Source organism: Botrytis deweyae (genome assembly GCF_014898535.1).
Source record: "Botrytis deweyae strain B1 chromosome Unknown BDEW_010, whole genome shotgun sequence".
In the NCBI taxonomy this organism is placed as follows: domain Eukaryota; kingdom Fungi; phylum Ascomycota; class Leotiomycetes; order Helotiales; family Sclerotiniaceae; genus Botrytis; species Botrytis deweyae.
In genome coordinates this window covers 31,713-50,071 of record NW_024066217.1, presented here as the reverse complement: position 1 = coordinate 50,071, position 18,359 = coordinate 31,713, and the positions used below count along the sequence as shown (strand labels likewise).

At 41.6% G+C, this 18,359-nt stretch overlaps 7 protein-coding genes across 7 annotated transcripts; 5 read left to right on the top strand and 2 right to left on the bottom strand.

Moving 5' to 3' along the window:
- Window positions 1-699: 699 nt before the first annotated feature.
- EAE98_005110 (uncharacterized protein) lies at window positions 700-1,749 on the top strand (the record flags this gene model as incomplete). Its single annotated transcript, XM_038952731.1, has 2 exons — window positions 700-1,014; window positions 1,078-1,749. 2 exons carry the CDS (start codon window positions 700-702, stop codon window positions 1,747-1,749), a joined length of 987 nt encoding a protein of 328 aa, XP_038810573.1.
- Window positions 1,750-2,593: 844 nt separating this feature from the next.
- Window positions 2,594-4,084, top strand: EAE98_005109 (uncharacterized protein; the record flags this gene model as incomplete). The annotated part of the gene is made up of 1 exon (XM_038952730.1): window positions 2,594-4,084. One exon carries the CDS (start codon window positions 2,594-2,596, stop codon window positions 4,082-4,084), a length of 1,491 nt encoding a protein of 496 aa, XP_038810572.1.
- A 572-nt stretch (window positions 4,085-4,656) lies between these two features.
- On the top strand, window positions 4,657-5,304 carry EAE98_005108 (uncharacterized protein; the record flags this gene model as incomplete). Its single annotated transcript, XM_038952729.1, has 1 exon — window positions 4,657-5,304. One exon carries the CDS (start codon window positions 4,657-4,659, stop codon window positions 5,302-5,304), a length of 648 nt encoding a protein of 215 aa, XP_038810571.1.
- A 680-nt stretch (window positions 5,305-5,984) lies between these two features.
- On the top strand, window positions 5,985-7,013 carry EAE98_005107 (uncharacterized protein; the record flags this gene model as incomplete). Its single annotated transcript, XM_038952728.1, has 1 exon — window positions 5,985-7,013. One exon carries the CDS (start codon window positions 5,985-5,987, stop codon window positions 7,011-7,013), a length of 1,029 nt encoding a protein of 342 aa, XP_038810570.1.
- Window positions 7,014-8,182: 1,169 nt separating this feature from the next.
- On the bottom strand, window positions 8,183-9,148 carry EAE98_005106 (uncharacterized protein; the record flags this gene model as incomplete). The annotated part of the gene is made up of 2 exons (XM_038952727.1): window positions 8,183-8,772; window positions 8,854-9,148. 2 exons carry the CDS (start codon window positions 9,146-9,148, stop codon window positions 8,183-8,185), a joined length of 885 nt encoding a protein of 294 aa, XP_038810569.1.
- A 2,099-nt stretch (window positions 9,149-11,247) lies between these two features.
- Window positions 11,248-13,214, bottom strand: EAE98_005105 (uncharacterized protein; the record flags this gene model as incomplete). The annotated part of the gene is made up of 2 exons (XM_038952726.1): window positions 11,248-12,867; window positions 12,924-13,214. The coding sequence occupies 2 exons, from the start codon at window positions 13,212-13,214 to the stop codon at window positions 11,248-11,250; spliced, it is 1,911 nt and encodes a 636-aa protein (XP_038810568.1).
- A 595-nt stretch (window positions 13,215-13,809) lies between these two features.
- Window positions 13,810-15,286, top strand: EAE98_005104 (uncharacterized protein; the record flags this gene model as incomplete). Its single annotated transcript, XM_038952725.1, has 3 exons — window positions 13,810-14,045; window positions 14,108-14,481; window positions 14,532-15,286. The coding sequence occupies 3 exons, from the start codon at window positions 13,810-13,812 to the stop codon at window positions 15,284-15,286; spliced, it is 1,365 nt and encodes a 454-aa protein (XP_038810567.1).
- Window positions 15,287-18,359: the final 3,073 nt, after the last annotated feature.

The following is an 18,359-nucleotide window of genomic DNA, read 5'->3' as shown; positions in this document are numbered from 1 at the left end:
TGAAAGAGAAGTTTCAATCGTAGGCCTTCTCCTGGCTGAATCATGGAAAAGACCCACTGTGATTACCAGACCACGAAAGATGACGACATCTAGGCATTTGAGGCCCCTGGTTAAATTTGTAAATATGGAAGCCCTAATTCACCCATATCTTGTGAATAGATAGTAAGGTTTCAGACACAAGATGATACCTTCAAGACCAATCGATAAGCAAAGAAAGGGCTTAAAGTAAAGTAGAGAGAGCGGCATAGATTTCGCCCTAATTAGTAAATGAACTGATCTCACAATCATCTAAAATTCCCAACTTCTCGGATATTGCCCAGTGTAAAATTTGAGCTTTTCTTAAATCTCAATCTTTGTTCTTCTTATACAACAAACAAAAAGCTCTGTGCCATCTTTCAAGACTCATTACCTGTCCAGATTTTATTGCTCGGAGCAGCTGTAATTTACCCGTTACCAGTTAGGATTCCTCAAGTTTTGTTCTGGGCAATCTAATATGTTCTTCCAGTATTTACAATCTTCATAAACTTTTGTTTCATCTAGCAACGGTTGATCTTCAAGCCACATTATATCTCAACCCTAATATTCAATTTTAGCTTCAATAATCCATAGCTGTGACAAGCTTAGGAGCTTCTTGCCGCCCGATCCAAATCATCTGATGCCGCACACAAGACATACTTTTCAGCTTCCATCGAATACACAATGAACATCATCAATCATGAAGGCAGAGCTGTACCTTTGGCACCAATTCATACAATTCTCATCTGTCCAACAGCGAATTACAAGGCTCCGAACTATATCTGCTATGACTACGTTTGTCAATACTGTCCCAAGGGAGACCAAGGAGCTCAAGTCCTTTACTATCCACAAGAAGCCGTTGATCCACATCAGAATGGCCCACGAGTATATGCTCGCTTTTACCACGATCATAGGTATCAGGTGTATGCTAACAATGAATATGAAATGCCTCCTCAGCATTCTAAAGCTAAAATCTGTCACTTTTGGTGTCAACATGAGGTTAGTCCGAGCCCAACTGCCATCCATTGCTGTATGCCTATAAATATTGATTAAATTCATTAGATTGACACAAGTCCCCCAATCCAGCGTACCTGGTATTATGTTCCATGGAGTGACCCCATTCCTGGCGTTCTTCAAGACGATGGAAACATATCTTTCACCGATCCCGTCTCTGGCTATACCATAATCGACAGTTCCCCTGTTCCTGCCGGATTCAGACCCTACCGCGAAGGAGACACTCCATTCGATACAAATTGGCAAACAATACCCTCCTCTCCATCTTTTCAACTTGGAACAAAACTTGCCACTCCCAATCCTGATATTGGTTCGTCGCGATCCAGGTCATCTGAATCCGGTGGCATTATTGTAACTCCTCGGAGCGAGTACAGTATCTCAGGAGCACATAGATTGCCGACCAAATATCAGGTACCAGCGGAACCAATCAGTCAGACTGAGGTTGAACAGATTCATCAAGGCGGAGCTGTCCTTGTATCGGAGTTGAAGGAAAGTGAGCGAACTCCAACCAGAGCTGTCTGCGGAAGAGGATGGGGAGAAGGAGGAAGACGTACAGAAGTATCAATCCCTCGGGTAATTACTGGTGGTGCTGGTCGTGGCAACGGAATTGGAAATGACAACACAAACCCGCCAAGCGGCCCCAGAGGTGGAGGAAATGGTCGGAGCTACAATCGTGGTCGAGGAGGACGTCCTACTAGAATCTGGAATTGGCATGTTTGATTTTGTCGATGAGGAATGGAATGGTATTAAGGCTTGTTGTTTAGTGTCTGCCTTTCTTTATTGTAGTTAGCTATAGTATTTGGGCATTGGTACTCATAATGCAATCTCTCCCATATGGATATTCATGTTATTTTCAAAAATCATTGTGGCGCACAGTATGATAATGACCCTCTACATTCTTTCTCTTCTGAAATTCACGATCGGATGAAAAATGTCAGGAAGAGCCAGATCCTACATCACTAACAGATCTAGGATTCTGTGATCTCTCAGAAAACTCGACAGCTGAAGAGTTGTAGGACGGTTTATTTGAAAATCAACATGTCTAATTCTCGGCCAGTATTAGAAAATCAGATACTTTTACATTGGCACTTTTTCTCAACTTCGCGGATATAAGATTATGTCCGGCGCTTATACTCCCCGTTCCTGAAGAATGGCGAAACGATAATTATACCATCTCTTTGACTTACAACAATTTGCTTCCCTCTATCCACGATTACACATCAAATCGCCCAAGTCGCCATGCCTTTTCCGAGCCGTAGATGTCATACGTGCAAGAAGCGACGGGTAAAGGCAGGTCTTAAGAATATCTCCTCATCATTCATTGGTCTTGAGACTTACAAGAATAACACAGTGCGATGAAACAAAGCCATCCGGCGACCATTGTGCAAAAGCAAAAATCAATTGTCAGGGCTATAGTGGCATTGAAAAATACGAGTTCTTGAACGAAAACGAGGCAGCGAGTGGTAAGATAAAACGACCTCGAGGTCCCAATCTGCGGCGGTCAATACAACTAAATTCACCATTTCAATCCCCCGTGCCAGAAGAACAGACAAGACATGTCAATATGACAATAGACGAAGCCAATCTAATCAAACTTCCAAGCATCCCACATGTCACCGTTCTTTTCTCATCGCCGCGACCTCCTCCCACAACACCTCTGCAAGATCAAGATATTGCCTACTATACAATACAGTTTGTCCAGACACCCGGAAGAATGTTTACTAGTCATAATAGCCAGATAAATTGTTGTGTCGGTTCTTTTCAGCACTCCTCAATTTTCAGCCTCGCATCGTCAACGATTTGCCGACTTTCTCCTTGGCCGATTGCATCACCGGAACAAGCATCTCATGCCATGTCTGCCCGTTCCACATTACAACTCGCTATTCTTGCAATTGCCCACACGACTTTCGGGCGATCGACAAAGAATCTTGCTGCTTTATCAATTGGGAGTAAGATATACTCACAAGCCCTGGCGGCAACGAATCTAGCGCTGAGAAACTCAGAGAGAGTCGTAATGGATGAAGTCATTCTTACCGTTCTCCTTTTAAGTCATTTTGAGAATTCCGTGACCCAAAAAGCTCAATTTGTCGCCAAAGACATCAAGATTATAGCTGCGAAGGCTTTTAACCATCATGATGGCGCGATTGCAATTTTAAATTTACGACTGCAAAGCCAGCAAGAGTCATATCGATCGCATTATTCAATTCTTCCAACCCATTCCAGCAACTCCAGCACCTCCCATAAAAACTCTGGGTCGGAATTAGACAAGATTACAAGGCGACACTTAGTTCGTTCGCTCCTGCTCAGAAGCATGCCGATACCAAGTTGGCTGAAGAATGGAAGAGTCTTCGGGGAGATAGGCTCAAGCTTAGTTCTTGATCAGTGTTTAGTTGAAGTCGCCGATTTGGGGTGTTGTGTGAGCCATGCTTCTATTGGTCTTGACGGTATTTCTGCAAGAGGAAGTGGGCAGATTACTACAAAGATGCGCGGCTTATTGGTACTAGCACAAGAGTTGGAAACGAAATTGGTCAGATGGGCTAAGGAAGTACCGATGGTGGATTATTGGAGTACTTTTCGAGTGACGGTAGATGATGATGACGAGCCTGGCGCAAATGATGTCTTTGATCAAATGGTTCATCTATATCCCTCGATTAGCCATGCCGCAATGTGGGCTCAATATCGTGCTATCCGTCTTCACATGAATGACATCATACTGAAAGTCTTTCACAGCGAAATAGAGTCTTCAAAACCTGACACCAAGTTCCAAGAAGATATCGTTATACTGAATATGGAGAAACTAGCTCTGGATTTCTGCGCCAGTCTACCGTTTGTTCTGGGATGGATTGAACTTGGAGGGACAGGTATGAAAATGGTACGCAAGGGACGAAGAAATGCAGTTAAGGCTAGCACGGCTAGTTTGGTTTGCTGGCCGTTGACTGTGTCAACAATAGTCTCTGAGATTCCAGAGCAACATCGATCATATCTGAAGAGCCGTTTACGAGATGTCAGCGAACTTGTCGATGATGGGGTTTTGGAGACAATTGCTCATTTATGATCGATGTGTGCTAGACTCTATAGATCAGAATTGGAGTCTAATAAGGATTGGCACTGGAAAAGAACTGTCTGTTTCCTCCTTGTAGTCACCAATGCAAAAGATAAGGCAAAGCCAAAAAAGCAATTTCATTACTCTCTTGAGGAAGGCTACGCCATTGATCTTATCTCTTCGTCGGGGTTTCTGGCCGCTACAACCGTATTCATCCGGGCAGCTTCATATGCAAACTAATGGCAAAAATCAGCCGGCAAGCTTAAAAGTGGGGCAAATTGACATTAAGCCGACGTAAGGGATTTCTTCCTCAAACCCTTGCCACAAAACCACCAGATTTCTAAGCAATATCGAAATCGTAGTGATAGAAATGTTGACTCTGCATTTAATGACGTGATTCAATCCTAAGACTTGATGGACCAATCTCGAAACCCGGTTACATGAACCTGCCACTGCCATTAAACGCACCCATCAAGGAGTAGCATGTGAGCAAAATTTCACGTATTTGTATAAAGTAACACCGATATCTTCTTTCTACAGGATCGGTACCTACTCTTTACAAGTATTCAAAAACACGTAAAGCCATGGCTCATCCTGAGATTAAATTCTATTGGGCACCTGGGGCTTGCTCTTTATGCCCTCATGTTCTTCTGTTCGAAACTGGAGTTTCTTTTGAATCAATTGCCAACTTAATCACAAAAGGGACGGTAGAATTTACTCAAAACTTCTCTTCCATAAATCCCAAGATGCGTGTTCCAGTACTCTCACTTGAGGGTGAAAATATTACAGAGGTTCCTGCTATTGCGACAGCGATATCTTCATTTGCTCCGGAACTGCATCTTTTAGGGCGAACAACAATGGAAACAATAAGAGTGTATGAATGGATGAATTGGCTTAGCGGAACATTGCATGCTCATGCATTCGGTGGCCTATTAAGACCGGAGAGAATGAGTGATGAAAAAGCAGCATTGCCGGGTATTGAGAAAAAAAGTATGGGAAATGTCCAGAATTGTTTTGATATGATTGAGGGAAAGTTGAATGGCCTTTACGCAGTCGGAGGTGCATTCACAGTCGTCGATTCGTATCTTTTTGTGTTCCATCGTTGGGGAGAAGGACATGGCTTGGATATGAAGAGAGCGTATCCGAAATACACAGCGCTTGTGGAGAATCTGGTGAATCGTCCTTCTGTCCAGAAGGTCTTGCAGCTCGAAAAGTCGCAGGTCAATTTATAGACATTCAAATCCTCCCAGGTAATTTTGTCGACACTCTTGATTTGTTCGACTGTTTTCGGCAAAAAGGAATGATAGCATCTGCCGCTGTCTTGTTGTTTTCAAAGGGCGCAAAAAATGGTATGAAGGTCAAAATGTTCAGTGTTTCATTCGGGTACCCAGTCTTTTGCACTGTGTGAGATCCGCATTTCACACTCCCTATATCCTGTTCGTATATGCGATTTTCGCGCGCCAACTACTGCCATATTGTCGCTCGCTGGTCATTGGCCATTGGCTGTCACTAGTACAGATTGTTCTAAGATTTGTTTAGAAACATTAGCCTATCTACGAGCTTAAAGATGTTGAGTATCTAGGGTTGAAACCGACGTAGCCAGTTTGCGCGATGTGGTATAACTGAATGTTTTCGATATCGCATAGTAATTTGTGAATAGAAGACGAGATTGAGGAATAGATTGTGCGCGTTGTGCGATTTAATAATCCCGTCAAAATTGTATCTTTATCAACTACCCGTAAACCTTGTACGAAGGTAATGATTGCTACAACACGTGCAGGAAATTGATAGATTATGTAAGCGGGGGTGAACTGACCGTCTATCTGCCGAGGTTACTTCCCTTGGTCAGATCACATCCACAACGATTCAATATTACAACAGTTTCGATATTATCCGATCGTAAAATATCATTATGACTATAAAGGTCCTCATTGTCGGTGCTGGCGCTGTTGGTGCATTCTATGGATCTCGAATTGCCCAAGTTCAAGGCACTCAAGTCTCCGTTATATGCCGATCAAATTACAAAGCTGTCACCGCCAACGGGTTCAATGTCACTTCACCAAAATTTGGAGAATACAAATTCATTCCGCATCAAACCTTTGCCAACCCACAAGAAGCTCGAGATTCGAATGAAGAATGGGACTATATTGTCGTAAGCACAAAGGCGCTTCCAGATGTTAACGATGATTCCGAGATCCTTGAAGGCCTCGTGAAGAAAGGTCACACATCTATCGTCTTGGTCCAAAATGGTCTCGGTGTGGAAGAACCATATTCAAACAGGTTCTCAGGGTCCACCATATTAAGTGCTGTCACTGTTGTGAGCGCCGAACAGACTTCCCCAGGTCTTATTAAGCATAACAGATGGACACGAATAAGCATTGGCCCATATTTACCCGGTGTTGTTGAATCGACGAAGTTGAGTAATGATCAACACATGGCTGTTCAACGAAACAATACGTTTGTGAAATTATTACAAACAGGTGGCATCTCGGATGCCCAGGAGTACTCACATTGGAAACTTCAAATGGTGAGGTGGCATAAAATCGCCATTAATGCGAGTATGAATCCTTCCGCTGTGCTTTCCTCTGGGAGCACAAATAATGATATGTCGCTCGATCCAGAGCTTTACATTCATTTGAAAGGTGTCATGGACGAAGTTTTAGAGACAGCCCCAAAGATATTGGGGACTAAGCTACCACAAGAATTTGCAACTTCTGAACAGCTGTTGAAAAGTACACAGAAGAATACTAGTGGAAGTAAGCCAAGTATGTTATTGGATTGGGAGCAGGGGAAGACAATGGAGCTTGAAGTCATTTTGGGAAATCCAATCCGAATTGCCAGGAGTCATGGACTGGAAATGCCAAGGCTACAAACGTTGTATGCTTTATTAAGGAAAGCTCAAGAGAATAGAACAAAGGAGAAAGTTGATAGTAAACTTTAAATATTATATTAGTTCCTATAGATTTTCAAATGTATCTAAGAAAAGACGTATATCGTAGGTAAGGTTTTAGTATTAAGTATAGTGCGTATTGTATTGAAAGCTATATATAATCCAGTTGACTATATCAATCAAGATGATTACGTAATACGCCTAATGCGTCTAGCCTGTTTTCTATCTGAAAATAAGGAAAATTTCATTTCGGTCCGTAGTCTTAGGGAATTAGGAATTTAGTAGGCTGAGCTTTATAATTGAGTTAAAAGTTATATATAGTAGTAATAAGCTTAATTATATATTATAAGATGAGTTATAGATCTTTTGAGACTAGAGAAAGCTTTTCGTAACGAATATTATAGATAAGATATTTATAATAAAGAAGTAGATATATAATATATATATAATAACTAAGACCTATATGTCTCAAATAGCTATAATTTACTTTAAGAAGAAATACTATTCTTCTTAATAATTTAGTTCTATCGAGAAGTAGTTTAGAAGATATCTTTAGACTAGTTATTAGTATAATTAGAAATTACTTTTTAATATAAAATAAAGAATAGAATAACTCGAGTAAAGTTATTGAATTCGATATTAGATCTAAGTTAAATTAGTATATATATAATCTACTCGAATCAGTCTATTCAAATCTATAGTATAAGTAATCTCTATATATAGGAAGATCTACTGTATATTATTAAGAAGTTACTAATTATATTATAGTAGTAAAGATTTTCAAAATAATAGTATTTCTAATTAAAGCGGGAAATTTACAATTAATGAGAATTCTCTAGACCTTTATATAATGATCTTAAAGACGATAATATACTTTATTTGGCGATTTTATAAAAGTCTATAAAGAAATAACTTTTCTAAAAATTTAGTCACTTTACTAGGCCGGGGGCATAAAGGTTTGAGTTTATTTTTCATCTCCTCAATAGGTGTAGGGGAATTGAAGCAGATGAATACTACTTGATGTATATAAAGGTTTTGTAGGATTGGATTGTTATATGATAAGTGTAAAGGAGCTATATAAATGCGGCATGCTCTGTTTGAGGGCTGAAAATCGCATCGAAGATCCGATCTGAGCAAACAGAATACCGAAGAAAAGAAAAGTGTTGACTGCTCGTCATAATAATTATATAAGAAATGATAATACCTGACGCAAAACTAGACTAGTTATACAATAATGGTATAGCTTCTCCAAAGAACCGTTCGATATCACCATCTGACTGATTTGCACTTAACTCCAATGATTTCCCGATAAGGGCCTGGGAAGCAGGACTAGACGCTTGTAAGAACTTGTCCGAATCGCCTAAGAGATCGCTAAGCTGGGGCCTTGTCGCTACATTGATTGACTGCTTGGCAAGGCCAAGAGCATGAATCGGGAATAAGACCATACGCGAGATGAGATCATCAATATGGCCATTCATCTCTGCTGTAGTGTCAAAAGCCTTGTTGATCCAGCCTATGCGCTCTGCTTCTACAGCACCAACATCTTTGCCACTCAGGATATACTCCATTGCACGACCACGTCCAATCAGGCGGGGTAGGTACTGGCTTCCTCCGCCACCAGGGATAAGACCAACTCCAATTTCGGGTTGTCCGAGAAGCGTATGGGTCTTAGTAGCAAAGCGCATATCAAGGGAAACGAGAAACTCGTTGCCTGCGCCACGTGCTACGCCCTCAATTGCACCGATGGTAATTTGTTGGAGGTTCGTCATATTGAAAAGTAGCTCAATAGTTCGACTTGCGATAGTGGTGTCTAGAGTAGTCAGCGAAATGTTCGTATGAAAGAGTAATCTGGGCTAGAATTTCACAAAAGGTTTTGTGAAAATGCACTTACCGAAAGGTTGGATGAGGAGGTCTAAATGATTCAAGAAATATAGTGGGACGTCGCTCGTAAATAAGACGACTTTAATCTCAGTGTCACTTTGTAGCTTTTGAACTACATCAGAGAGTCCAGACAGAGCGTCCTCTCCCCAAACGTTGACTTCAGATTTTGTGTTGTTAAAGGCAATTTCAAGTACGCCTGGTCGAGACTGGTTTGTTCGGAGCCCAGGATAAATGGGAAGATCAAGGGCAATGGCAGTTGACAGAAGCAATGGGATTGCTGAGAAACGAAGCCATGAGGAAATCATCTTAGCGACAGTAAAAATTTGGATTAGAGCAGGTTGGTGCAGATATCAAAGAGAGTTGAATGCTTGATGAAGGTACAGATCAATGGGCAGAGTAGAAGACTATATACACGCTTTTTCTGCTGTCAACAGTGGCCTGGTAACAATTCCAAAATTACAATGCTAGATCCAGACAGCTTACGAGTTCTTGCAATCAACTCCCGCATAGATGAATTGTCTCGTTATTCACAAGACTGAATCTTACAATGAAGCCTTCGCAGAAGTTTTTCTGAGCCTTCACGCGACATTACCATGTTCCTTGCACCTTCGGTCTTGTAGTTGTTCCGCATCTCTTAATTGTTAAGTTTTCCAAGTCTGGGAACTCATCACATCTAATTGGGCTAGTCTCAAGGAATGGAAAGTAACCTGTCAGCGATACAAAGAACGTCGGAGGAGTGGATGGCATGCTTAGTGATCATAAACGTTTTTGGCATCCATTCTCTCTTGAAGTGGCTGATAAATTGTTGATCTCACCGCAAGTAAACCGTGAAAAATAGTCCGCAGAACTTTCGCGTAGAAGGCGCTCAGGGTAGATTTTGTCCTTGATACCGAAATGTTATAGCTGCCCGGCATTCGAGTTGCAAAAAACTCCGATAGTGGAGTACGTTGAGGTTTCTGATTAACAATATTTGGAGATATCGAATAATAGAGTTTTTCAGAACGTATGTTTGCATACTAGATCTCATGCGGATAGAATTGTCAAATCTTCAATCAGTATTGCATCATCTAATTTATGAGAGGGTTCATACAAATTTTGATACTTGAGATTTTCTTAAATCTCCCGAGGTCTTTAATAATCTGAATGTGGGGTAAGTGAGGTTATGTAGGTAGGTATTTGAGCAAAGAATGATGGAGCACGTGAGAAAGCCATGACGGATTAGTGTGAGTGGGATCATCCGGTAACACATTCAACATTGCTGTACTCTCATCATTAGACATCTAACGTAGGTACTTGTGAAGTGTTATCATAAATTTGACGATATTGTTTGAACAACATTCGGTGTCTTTTTATGCTCAAAGTCTCCAAAATGGCTGTAAACTAGCTGAATTTGTGGATTGATTTCATGCTTTGAGTAGGTGAATTGTCAAATTGTTAGCTGCTGTATGACTGGGTTGAATGGGGGAAAATTGATCGATTTGACCAAAGCCAGATTCTGCGACGGGTATTTTGGCAGTATTGAGAGGTCGCGAACCGTATAATACAGGTTTCGAGCAGTTGCTGCCATCACTAGAAGTGGTGGTTAGAGTCGTAGGTTCGCAGTCAATTTCCGCTTTTCGATTTTTCTCTTCTTAACTTTTTGTCAACCATCAAAATTCAGATCGAACCTTCTCGATGTCTCGATTGAAGTCTGGAGGATATTACAATCAAAACAATTATTGCTGTCGGTCCACGTATGTACCTTCTTTTCTCGATGATATTGTCTCACACTTACCGTTCGCACGAGTAATTCCCATCATCGACTTTGTTTTGACTGTCAGCATATCACTAAATATGGAGATGGATTGGAAAACGTTTTCTGTTTAAGACTTAAGATGCTCATTTCCAAACTGGCAAGTGACACACAAGAAGTGCTCGACGGCGACAGCTCCGAAATGAATATGACAAAATACCTATGGCTTTCTAGATTTTTGATAAATTTGCTCAATTGACGCTAGAGTCGGTGCTCTTATGTCTGAGAAAAACCCGCTTCAACGGCTACTCCATGAGTTGGGTAGTTTCTAGGGCTCATTGAATCATATTTAGTGGATGTTAGAGATATCGCATTGTAGTCGGTGGTATGGAGTATGATTAATGGATAAGAAAGTGAAGATAGATCGTGGGGAGTGAGCTTGATTGATGGCGAATCATCATTAGGAGTCAGGATAAGCACATTATTCAGATACATCTTTTTTCAATTGCACTTCACATACTAATAAATTATTGGAACCTCGATCCACAAGCTGCTCCTTACGTCTTTCCCGCTTTAAATTACATCGAAGAATGGAAATAATGCAGCAGCAAATTGACGACCAAGAGAAAAGGAAACAATTCCCCAGGTCTCTGATTACACGCGTTCTTTTACTCAACGTTCACCACCGCTGATCTCTATAGCCTCCGACAATCTATCAATACTTGAATTTGCGAAAATCGTCTCAGTCGATACCGGCTCAGATCCAGGCTTCACTGTGCTGAGAAATGCATTGATCTGCTTGATGAATCCGGGCAGTTGCAATGAGTCCAAACCTGCCTCAAAAAAATCCATCTCATCATCAAGATCTCCTTGTAACCAAAAGTTTGTGGCAACTAAGTTGTGGAGCGAGTGTTTAAGGTTTCCATAATCCACGCCTTCTATTAGTGAACCTTGAGTATCAACGGCTGCTTTCTCACTGTACAGCCTCTCGAGTTCTTCAGCGTATAAGACAGGTACCGAAGCCCTTTGAATGGTCTCTTTCCCTGCGCGTGGAAAGGGTTTGTCTGCTGATGCTATGATGATGAAGCTTCTCAGAACACGCGCATGTGCGGGGCAGTCTCTATTGGCGGCTTGGATCGTAGGCCACAGCGTATCTATCAAGGCCAACTTCTCTTCTTTGGTCGCAGGAAATATCTTAGGTTCGACAAGAAGGGATGCTTGAAACTCATTGTTACCCCCCACAAACGCTGCTGTAATGGCGGGATGTGCTGCCACTGTTTCCTCAAATGTTATAGGATTCGTCTTTTCACCGCTCGAAAAAGCGATGATATCATCGGCTCTTCCACGATGTGCCCAATAACCTGGCTTTGTCGGATGCTGTTCATATAAATCGGCTGTTGAGTACTCTTTCAATTGAGGAAATGTACAGAATATGCTTTGATATAGTTCTAGCTTCGGGTCGCGCACAATTATCATTTCATGCCGTCCGTCAGGTCGAGGCCGATATTCGTGGCCCAGGTATGAGCTGTAATTATAGTATAACCAATCCTGAACGTTCGAGATACGACATGGCAGATATGCAGTCTCCGTTGACCCAAAATATCCAATGACCTTGATTGTCTTGGAGATTTTGTTTCCAATTTCCTGCGACAAAGAACCGCCCGCAAAACCAACAAAACTCACTCGATTGGTGATGCCATCAAAGTATCTTGGTGTTTCAGACAGATCTTTCAAGATAGAAGGTGGTGCAATGCTACCAAAGACATTGGCATATCTATGTGCCATATCTAATACTTCCGCAGTTCGAGGGCCCGAGGGTGGGAGAACGGGAATCGCTCCGCCATATACACCCATGCCATATATGAAACATTCACATGCTCCATGAAACATCGGCAGATTGAGGAACACTCGCCTCCTTCTCAGATAGTCGGAGTGTAGAGGTCCTTTATTGCTTGGTGGTATCATTTGGTACGCATCCATGGCTGCCCAGGTTCCATGCTTGACGAAGACTGGCTTGGGAAACCCGGTTGAACCAGATGTATGCATTATTATCAATGGATCATATCGTGCTTCAGCAAATGTCTTCTCAAATGGATAAGTTGTGACTTTGTCGTCCAGATTCAGAAAGATGTCTAGATCGGGCATAGATTTAACACGCATCGGCCGTTGTGCAATGATCTGTTTGTAAATCACGGGTGCTCCATTTTCAGCAATCACAAGTGTGTTGCACTTGGTGGATTTGAGAAGGGACAGGTGTGCGTTTAGACTATTGCGATTGGAAGCGAAGAAGGCCTGCAATGATGTATATTTAGTATTATTTCAACTTATGGAAGGTGATTTCTTCATACAGTATAGCCTGTCTTTGTGGCAGCCATGAGTATGATCAGATATCGAAGATCAAGTGGTCCCATGTATGACATTGTTTCAAAGTCATTTCCTCTGCCAAGGTGCTCTTCGATCCACCATGAGCACCAGTTGATGGCTCGGGAGTAGTTGAGATAGCTCACATCTCTCCATCCACCTTTGAGATCTTTTGCGGCTGGGATAGCAACAAAAGTTCTTTCTGGTTGAGACTTCGCATAGTGGTCAATTAATGTTGGAAGCAGTCTCTGGCCACAATCAGATGGAATTTCATCCATGATTTGATGGTATGAAAATTGATTTTGGTTGGAGAAAATGTTGAGCACAATTGATCTGCCCCAAAATACGATCTTTTGAGAAATTGAAGTACAGTAGCGTTGGAGTTTAGGAGTACTCAATAATAGCCGGGAGAAGCTTTATAACCGACCTTCTTTCTCTTCGTGCTCAATTGGTAACTTTTGCATATACCCCTGGACGTGATTTTACTTGCAGATAATCATGACATAGGTACCTTCGGTCTAAATCCCCTTTCAGTCTGGCTTAAACACAGGGGTATGTCCAAACTCGGGTCATCAACACAACTTTTTCGGCAGGTATAAACAGTTGAAAAAGTGGAGCTAATGTAATGCAACCTTGCTACGCCACATGCTACAATCTAGATATGATGGATTATCGGTATTTGAATGGCTTCGCTTTAAATTGTCCGAGCTAGTTACAGGGATTTCAAAAATCGCATTCGGTAGAGGGAAGTCATTGTAATCTCTTCGAGGTATCAATATTCATTTCTTTCTTCATCGTTGTATCAACAAACTCGAGGGTCACATAAGCTGCTATTCATTTTCATTGCAATTTCAATCTTCTTCGTTACCTAATATGGCTGCCGAAAAGGACCCAGTTGAGGGGAAACACGAGATAGATGTGCCATACCAAAGTTCCATGATAATTCTTCCGAGCAGCACACAACAGCACGATACAGAAAAGTCTTCCCATAAAAATCCAGTTGAGCCTGCAGGTGGAGAAGTGCCACTTCTTACCGTTGAAATCCCCAATGGTGATCTTATATCATGGCTGCACGTTGCCGGGTCTTGGTGTATCTTCGTAAACACTTGGTAGATACTTTCCCACCCAAGTAAGAAGTGTTATAGTTTCTGACATTATCATCTTATAATAGGGGGATCATAAATACCTATGGTGTATATCAAACCTTCTACCAGACCAATCTTTTACGCTTCGAATCCGAATCTACTATCTCATGGATTGGCTCCGTTCAGGCTGCCCTTCTATACGTCGTAGGTGCCGCCGCTGGCCCTATATTTGATGCCGGATACATGAGGGCTTTGATCTGGAGTGGCGTAATTTTGAGTGTTTTAGGAATGATGCTTGCCAGCATTGCCAAGACTTATTGGCAAGTGATTCTATCACAAGGAGTACTTGTGGGTTTCGGTACTGGCTGCTTGTTTGTTGGTGCTGTTTCGATCATTCCCCAATACTTTACTACAAAGAAGATATTTGCATATGGTATCACTTCTACGGGTAGCAGTATAGGCAAGTCAGCCTCTTTCATATGATATTGTCAAGGCTAAATAGAAATATAGGCGGTGTGATCTTTCCAATTATATCCAGCAGGATACAACTACGTCTTGATTCAGGCTGGGCAACAAGAATTATCGCCTTCGTTATGCTAGCCCTATTTATTGTTCCACTTGCTGTAATGAAACAACGTATCCAGCCAGCAACGCGGCGCAAATTATATAACGCAAATTCCTTTCGCGACAAACCGTTTCTAGTCTTCTGCCTGGGCACCTTTTTCGGTTTCATGGGCATTTACGTCCCTTTCTACTATGTTCAGCTGTACGCCCTGGAAATATGCCATATGAACGAAAACTTCAGTTTCTATTTGCTCGCCATTATCAACGGTAGCTCAACGATCGGCCGCATAGTACCTAATTTCTACGCTGATAAGACTGGCCCACTCAATATGCAGATCCCATTCACGTTCATTGCTGCAATTCTTTGTTTCTGCTGGATTGCAGTGAAGAATACTGCTGGATTGGTTGTATGGTGTGTAGTGTATGGTTTCTTCTGCGGGTGCTTCGCCTCAATGCCATCTTCCAGTGTGATGAGTTTGACGAATGATCTACAGACTATGGGAAGCCGTATGGGAATGGCTCTTGGGGCTTCAGGTCTTGGTTTCCTCGTGGGTAGTCCCATCGGTGGAGCGCTTCTTCAGAGCCGGGGTAGCTGGGCATCATTACAGGTTTGGGTTGGTGCATTGCTGGTCATTTCAGGGCTCTGCTCAATTGCAGCACGTATAATGAGAGTTGGAACTAAGTTTAAAGTCAAAGTTTGATATGGATTGAAGTTGAAGAGTGAGAATACAAGTATCGCATGTATGAAAGATGTATAGCTAGCTACCAAGAGCAAATTAGTTCTGGAAGAAGAATTATCCTCCACGAACGATAGTCTCGATATATGAATACCTACTTGAACGCATCGTGCTTCCAAAAGCATAAAATTATGCCATGCACTCGAAGATGTTCAAATTTTATGGTAATTGCGTAACATAAAGATTACACACGTTCCCAAGCGCTTTATGCTAGTGACAATCGACATCCTGTCCAAATATCTTCAAGTCAAATTTCCGAACACTCTATTTCTGGAATTCATTACATCAACTCAAGGGCGATAACTCTCTGTGATTAACCAGTATTTCTGCAAACAAAGCTAATTCCGAGCAACAGAAACCAAGTTAAATCAAGAGCAGTAAACATATTCAACAACTTTACGCCTAGAATACTGGTTTTTGAGGGGGCAGAAAATGGGAGTTTGAAATTTGAGAGTAATTGAGCTATACTTGTAGGAAGCCATAGACGTCTCTAGATCCTCTACCATCATCGAGCCCTATCCTCCAGAAATCTCACGCAGTGTCCATTCTTACTGTAGTAGTCGCGCGGATAGCATTGTTGTTTTGTAAAGGAAATGTGCTTTGGTCACTACGAGCTGAGCCTGCCGTTGCCGTCGCTTTTAGATGATATGTGCTCTGGTTCTGGTCCAAGGAATGTTTGGTGCCGGGGACAAATTTTGATCTGTTCCTAACCTTGAAGAGCTCATGTTGAGCTGGTTGCTGGGAATAGCCGGCGCGCCTGGTACGATATCTAGTGCTGGTTTCGCTTACTATTTGCAGTGTAGGCAATAGTATTTCCCGTAATCCGTATACGGGTTAGATAGTAATGCGTATCGAGTTTTTTTTCGAAATATATACATACGTAATATGAAATTCGATACCACTGAAAGTATTCAATATCATTTATTTATTTAATATTATTAGCAATATACTGAAATACTGGAATCCAATATAAAATATACATTCCCTATTCAAATTAGACTTGAAATAAGGGATTCCCATTCAATTTAAAATAAGGAATGGAATTTTATTACCTAATATAAATAGGAATCCTTTATTTCTAGTCTAATTTGGATAGGGAATATATATTTTATATTGGATTTCAGTATTTCAGTATATTGCTAGTATTCTTTAGGCATATGAATATGTACGAGAGTAGTATAACCTCCTTTCTATACGTATTAGCTGCAATATCAATATGCTAATACGCGCCACAGTTTCACTGTAGTACACTATTGCCTACACTGACTATTTGTACAAATTGTTTGCCAAGAGGGCGACAATCTGGAACACAAGCGACGATGCAGGCAATATTTCGTCCGAGCCTGAGGAGATTTTAGCAATGAAGGTCAAGTGTGGAGGTAGAATACATACCCAGCCCATATCAATAGATTCACATTGGTATCTGTAATAAAAGTCAATTGTCCGATTGTGACGAGAAATGTGTACAAGACTTATACAGGTGGGGTATTTTTGGTCGAAGTATGATATAAGATAGACAGTCCTAACAATCGCACATATACCGGAACTGTGTAAAGTTTCCCGTTAGCGCAGAAACTAGTGAAAGCAAGAGAGAGAGAGAGAGAGAACTCAAACTGACATTATTCCCAGCCCGATGAGGATGCATAGAATAATTTTGTTTCTCTTGTCTAAGTGGAGATTTTTGACGATCCAGATTGGAATGAGTGATAGGGACCAGTCGGAGAAAGCAGCGACACCTAAGATCACTTCTTGTCAGCTCATCAACCTAACTTGAAAATTTCATGACAAACCTCCTTGTAGTTGCGCAAATTTAATGAAGACTATAGGGTTCCAGCAAGAGCCCTGCAATGTCTGTTTCCAGATTTTCTGGGTGGGCCGACATTGGAGTACCCCGTGTCCATGGAGCTCTTGAGCTCTGATATCCCGAGCCACACACCCTATAGTTCGCAGTTTACTCTTTTTGATCAGTACTTCACCGCGGTTCTTGTCGGGAATTCGATCTTCATTGTGTGCGATCCTCGTGGTATGATGATGATTCCTCATTTATCACCCTCCATGAATCAGAGAACATCCGTGGCCAGCAGCGCAACTTTGAAGTTTGTACAGTAAAATTCTTCTTTCAAAACCATTTGATCTCATATTGGGAATCTCCAGATAAAAATACTATGAAGCAGACTACAGGAACAGTATTTTACCTCAAGCGTGATGTCTTATATGAGAGTACCAAGCCTTGATTCTGCTATATTCCGCCGAAAATTCTAAATGGGGCGCCTGTAACCAACCAAAAGTATATTTCTTCGGAAATTTCTATAACGAGTCTCCATGGACAAGAGCACAGTTTTACGCTGAACAAGAACGGGTTCGAGGTTCTTGAGCATCCCTTGGACGCCAAATATACACTCAAGAATCTTCGAGAGGATAACACTCTAATGGAACAGTATAAAAGTGAGATCGATAAAGTTTTGAAACAAAGGCTTGGGGCAGAAGAAGTTGTTGTTTTCCAAGAGGAAGTGAGTAGTCCCAAGATTAAGCCTCAACGGTCACTCTACTAAGGTACTAATCTTGATCAAGTTGCGGAAAAGAAACCAAGAGTTCCCAAGATCACTTGACGAGCGCTCAGCTCTCGAGCAGCATGTGAGAGGAGTTCATGTTGGTTCGTAACTCAAACTCATCTTTATCATGATGTAAATTGCACACATTGCAATTCTAAGGACTGACGAAAATGTCGAATAGATTCCTCGCCAACAAGCGCCATTGAGCGCGCTGTTTATATCTGTGATACACCAGCTGAGCGAGCACGTCTCGAGGGCAAAATACAGATAATTAAGTAGGTTTCAACCACAATCTATCACACGCCTCCAAGCTAATTCAGAATTTGAAGTACATGGCGTCCTCTCTTCGATGATTTAATGACTGACCACTAGCACTATGCGACAGTCGCTCAATCAACCTTGAAGAAGATCTTATTCCTTCAGACAGCGTATTTCCCGAAACAGTGTCAGCGACGTAACAAATCTTCCAGAATACCGAGCATAAA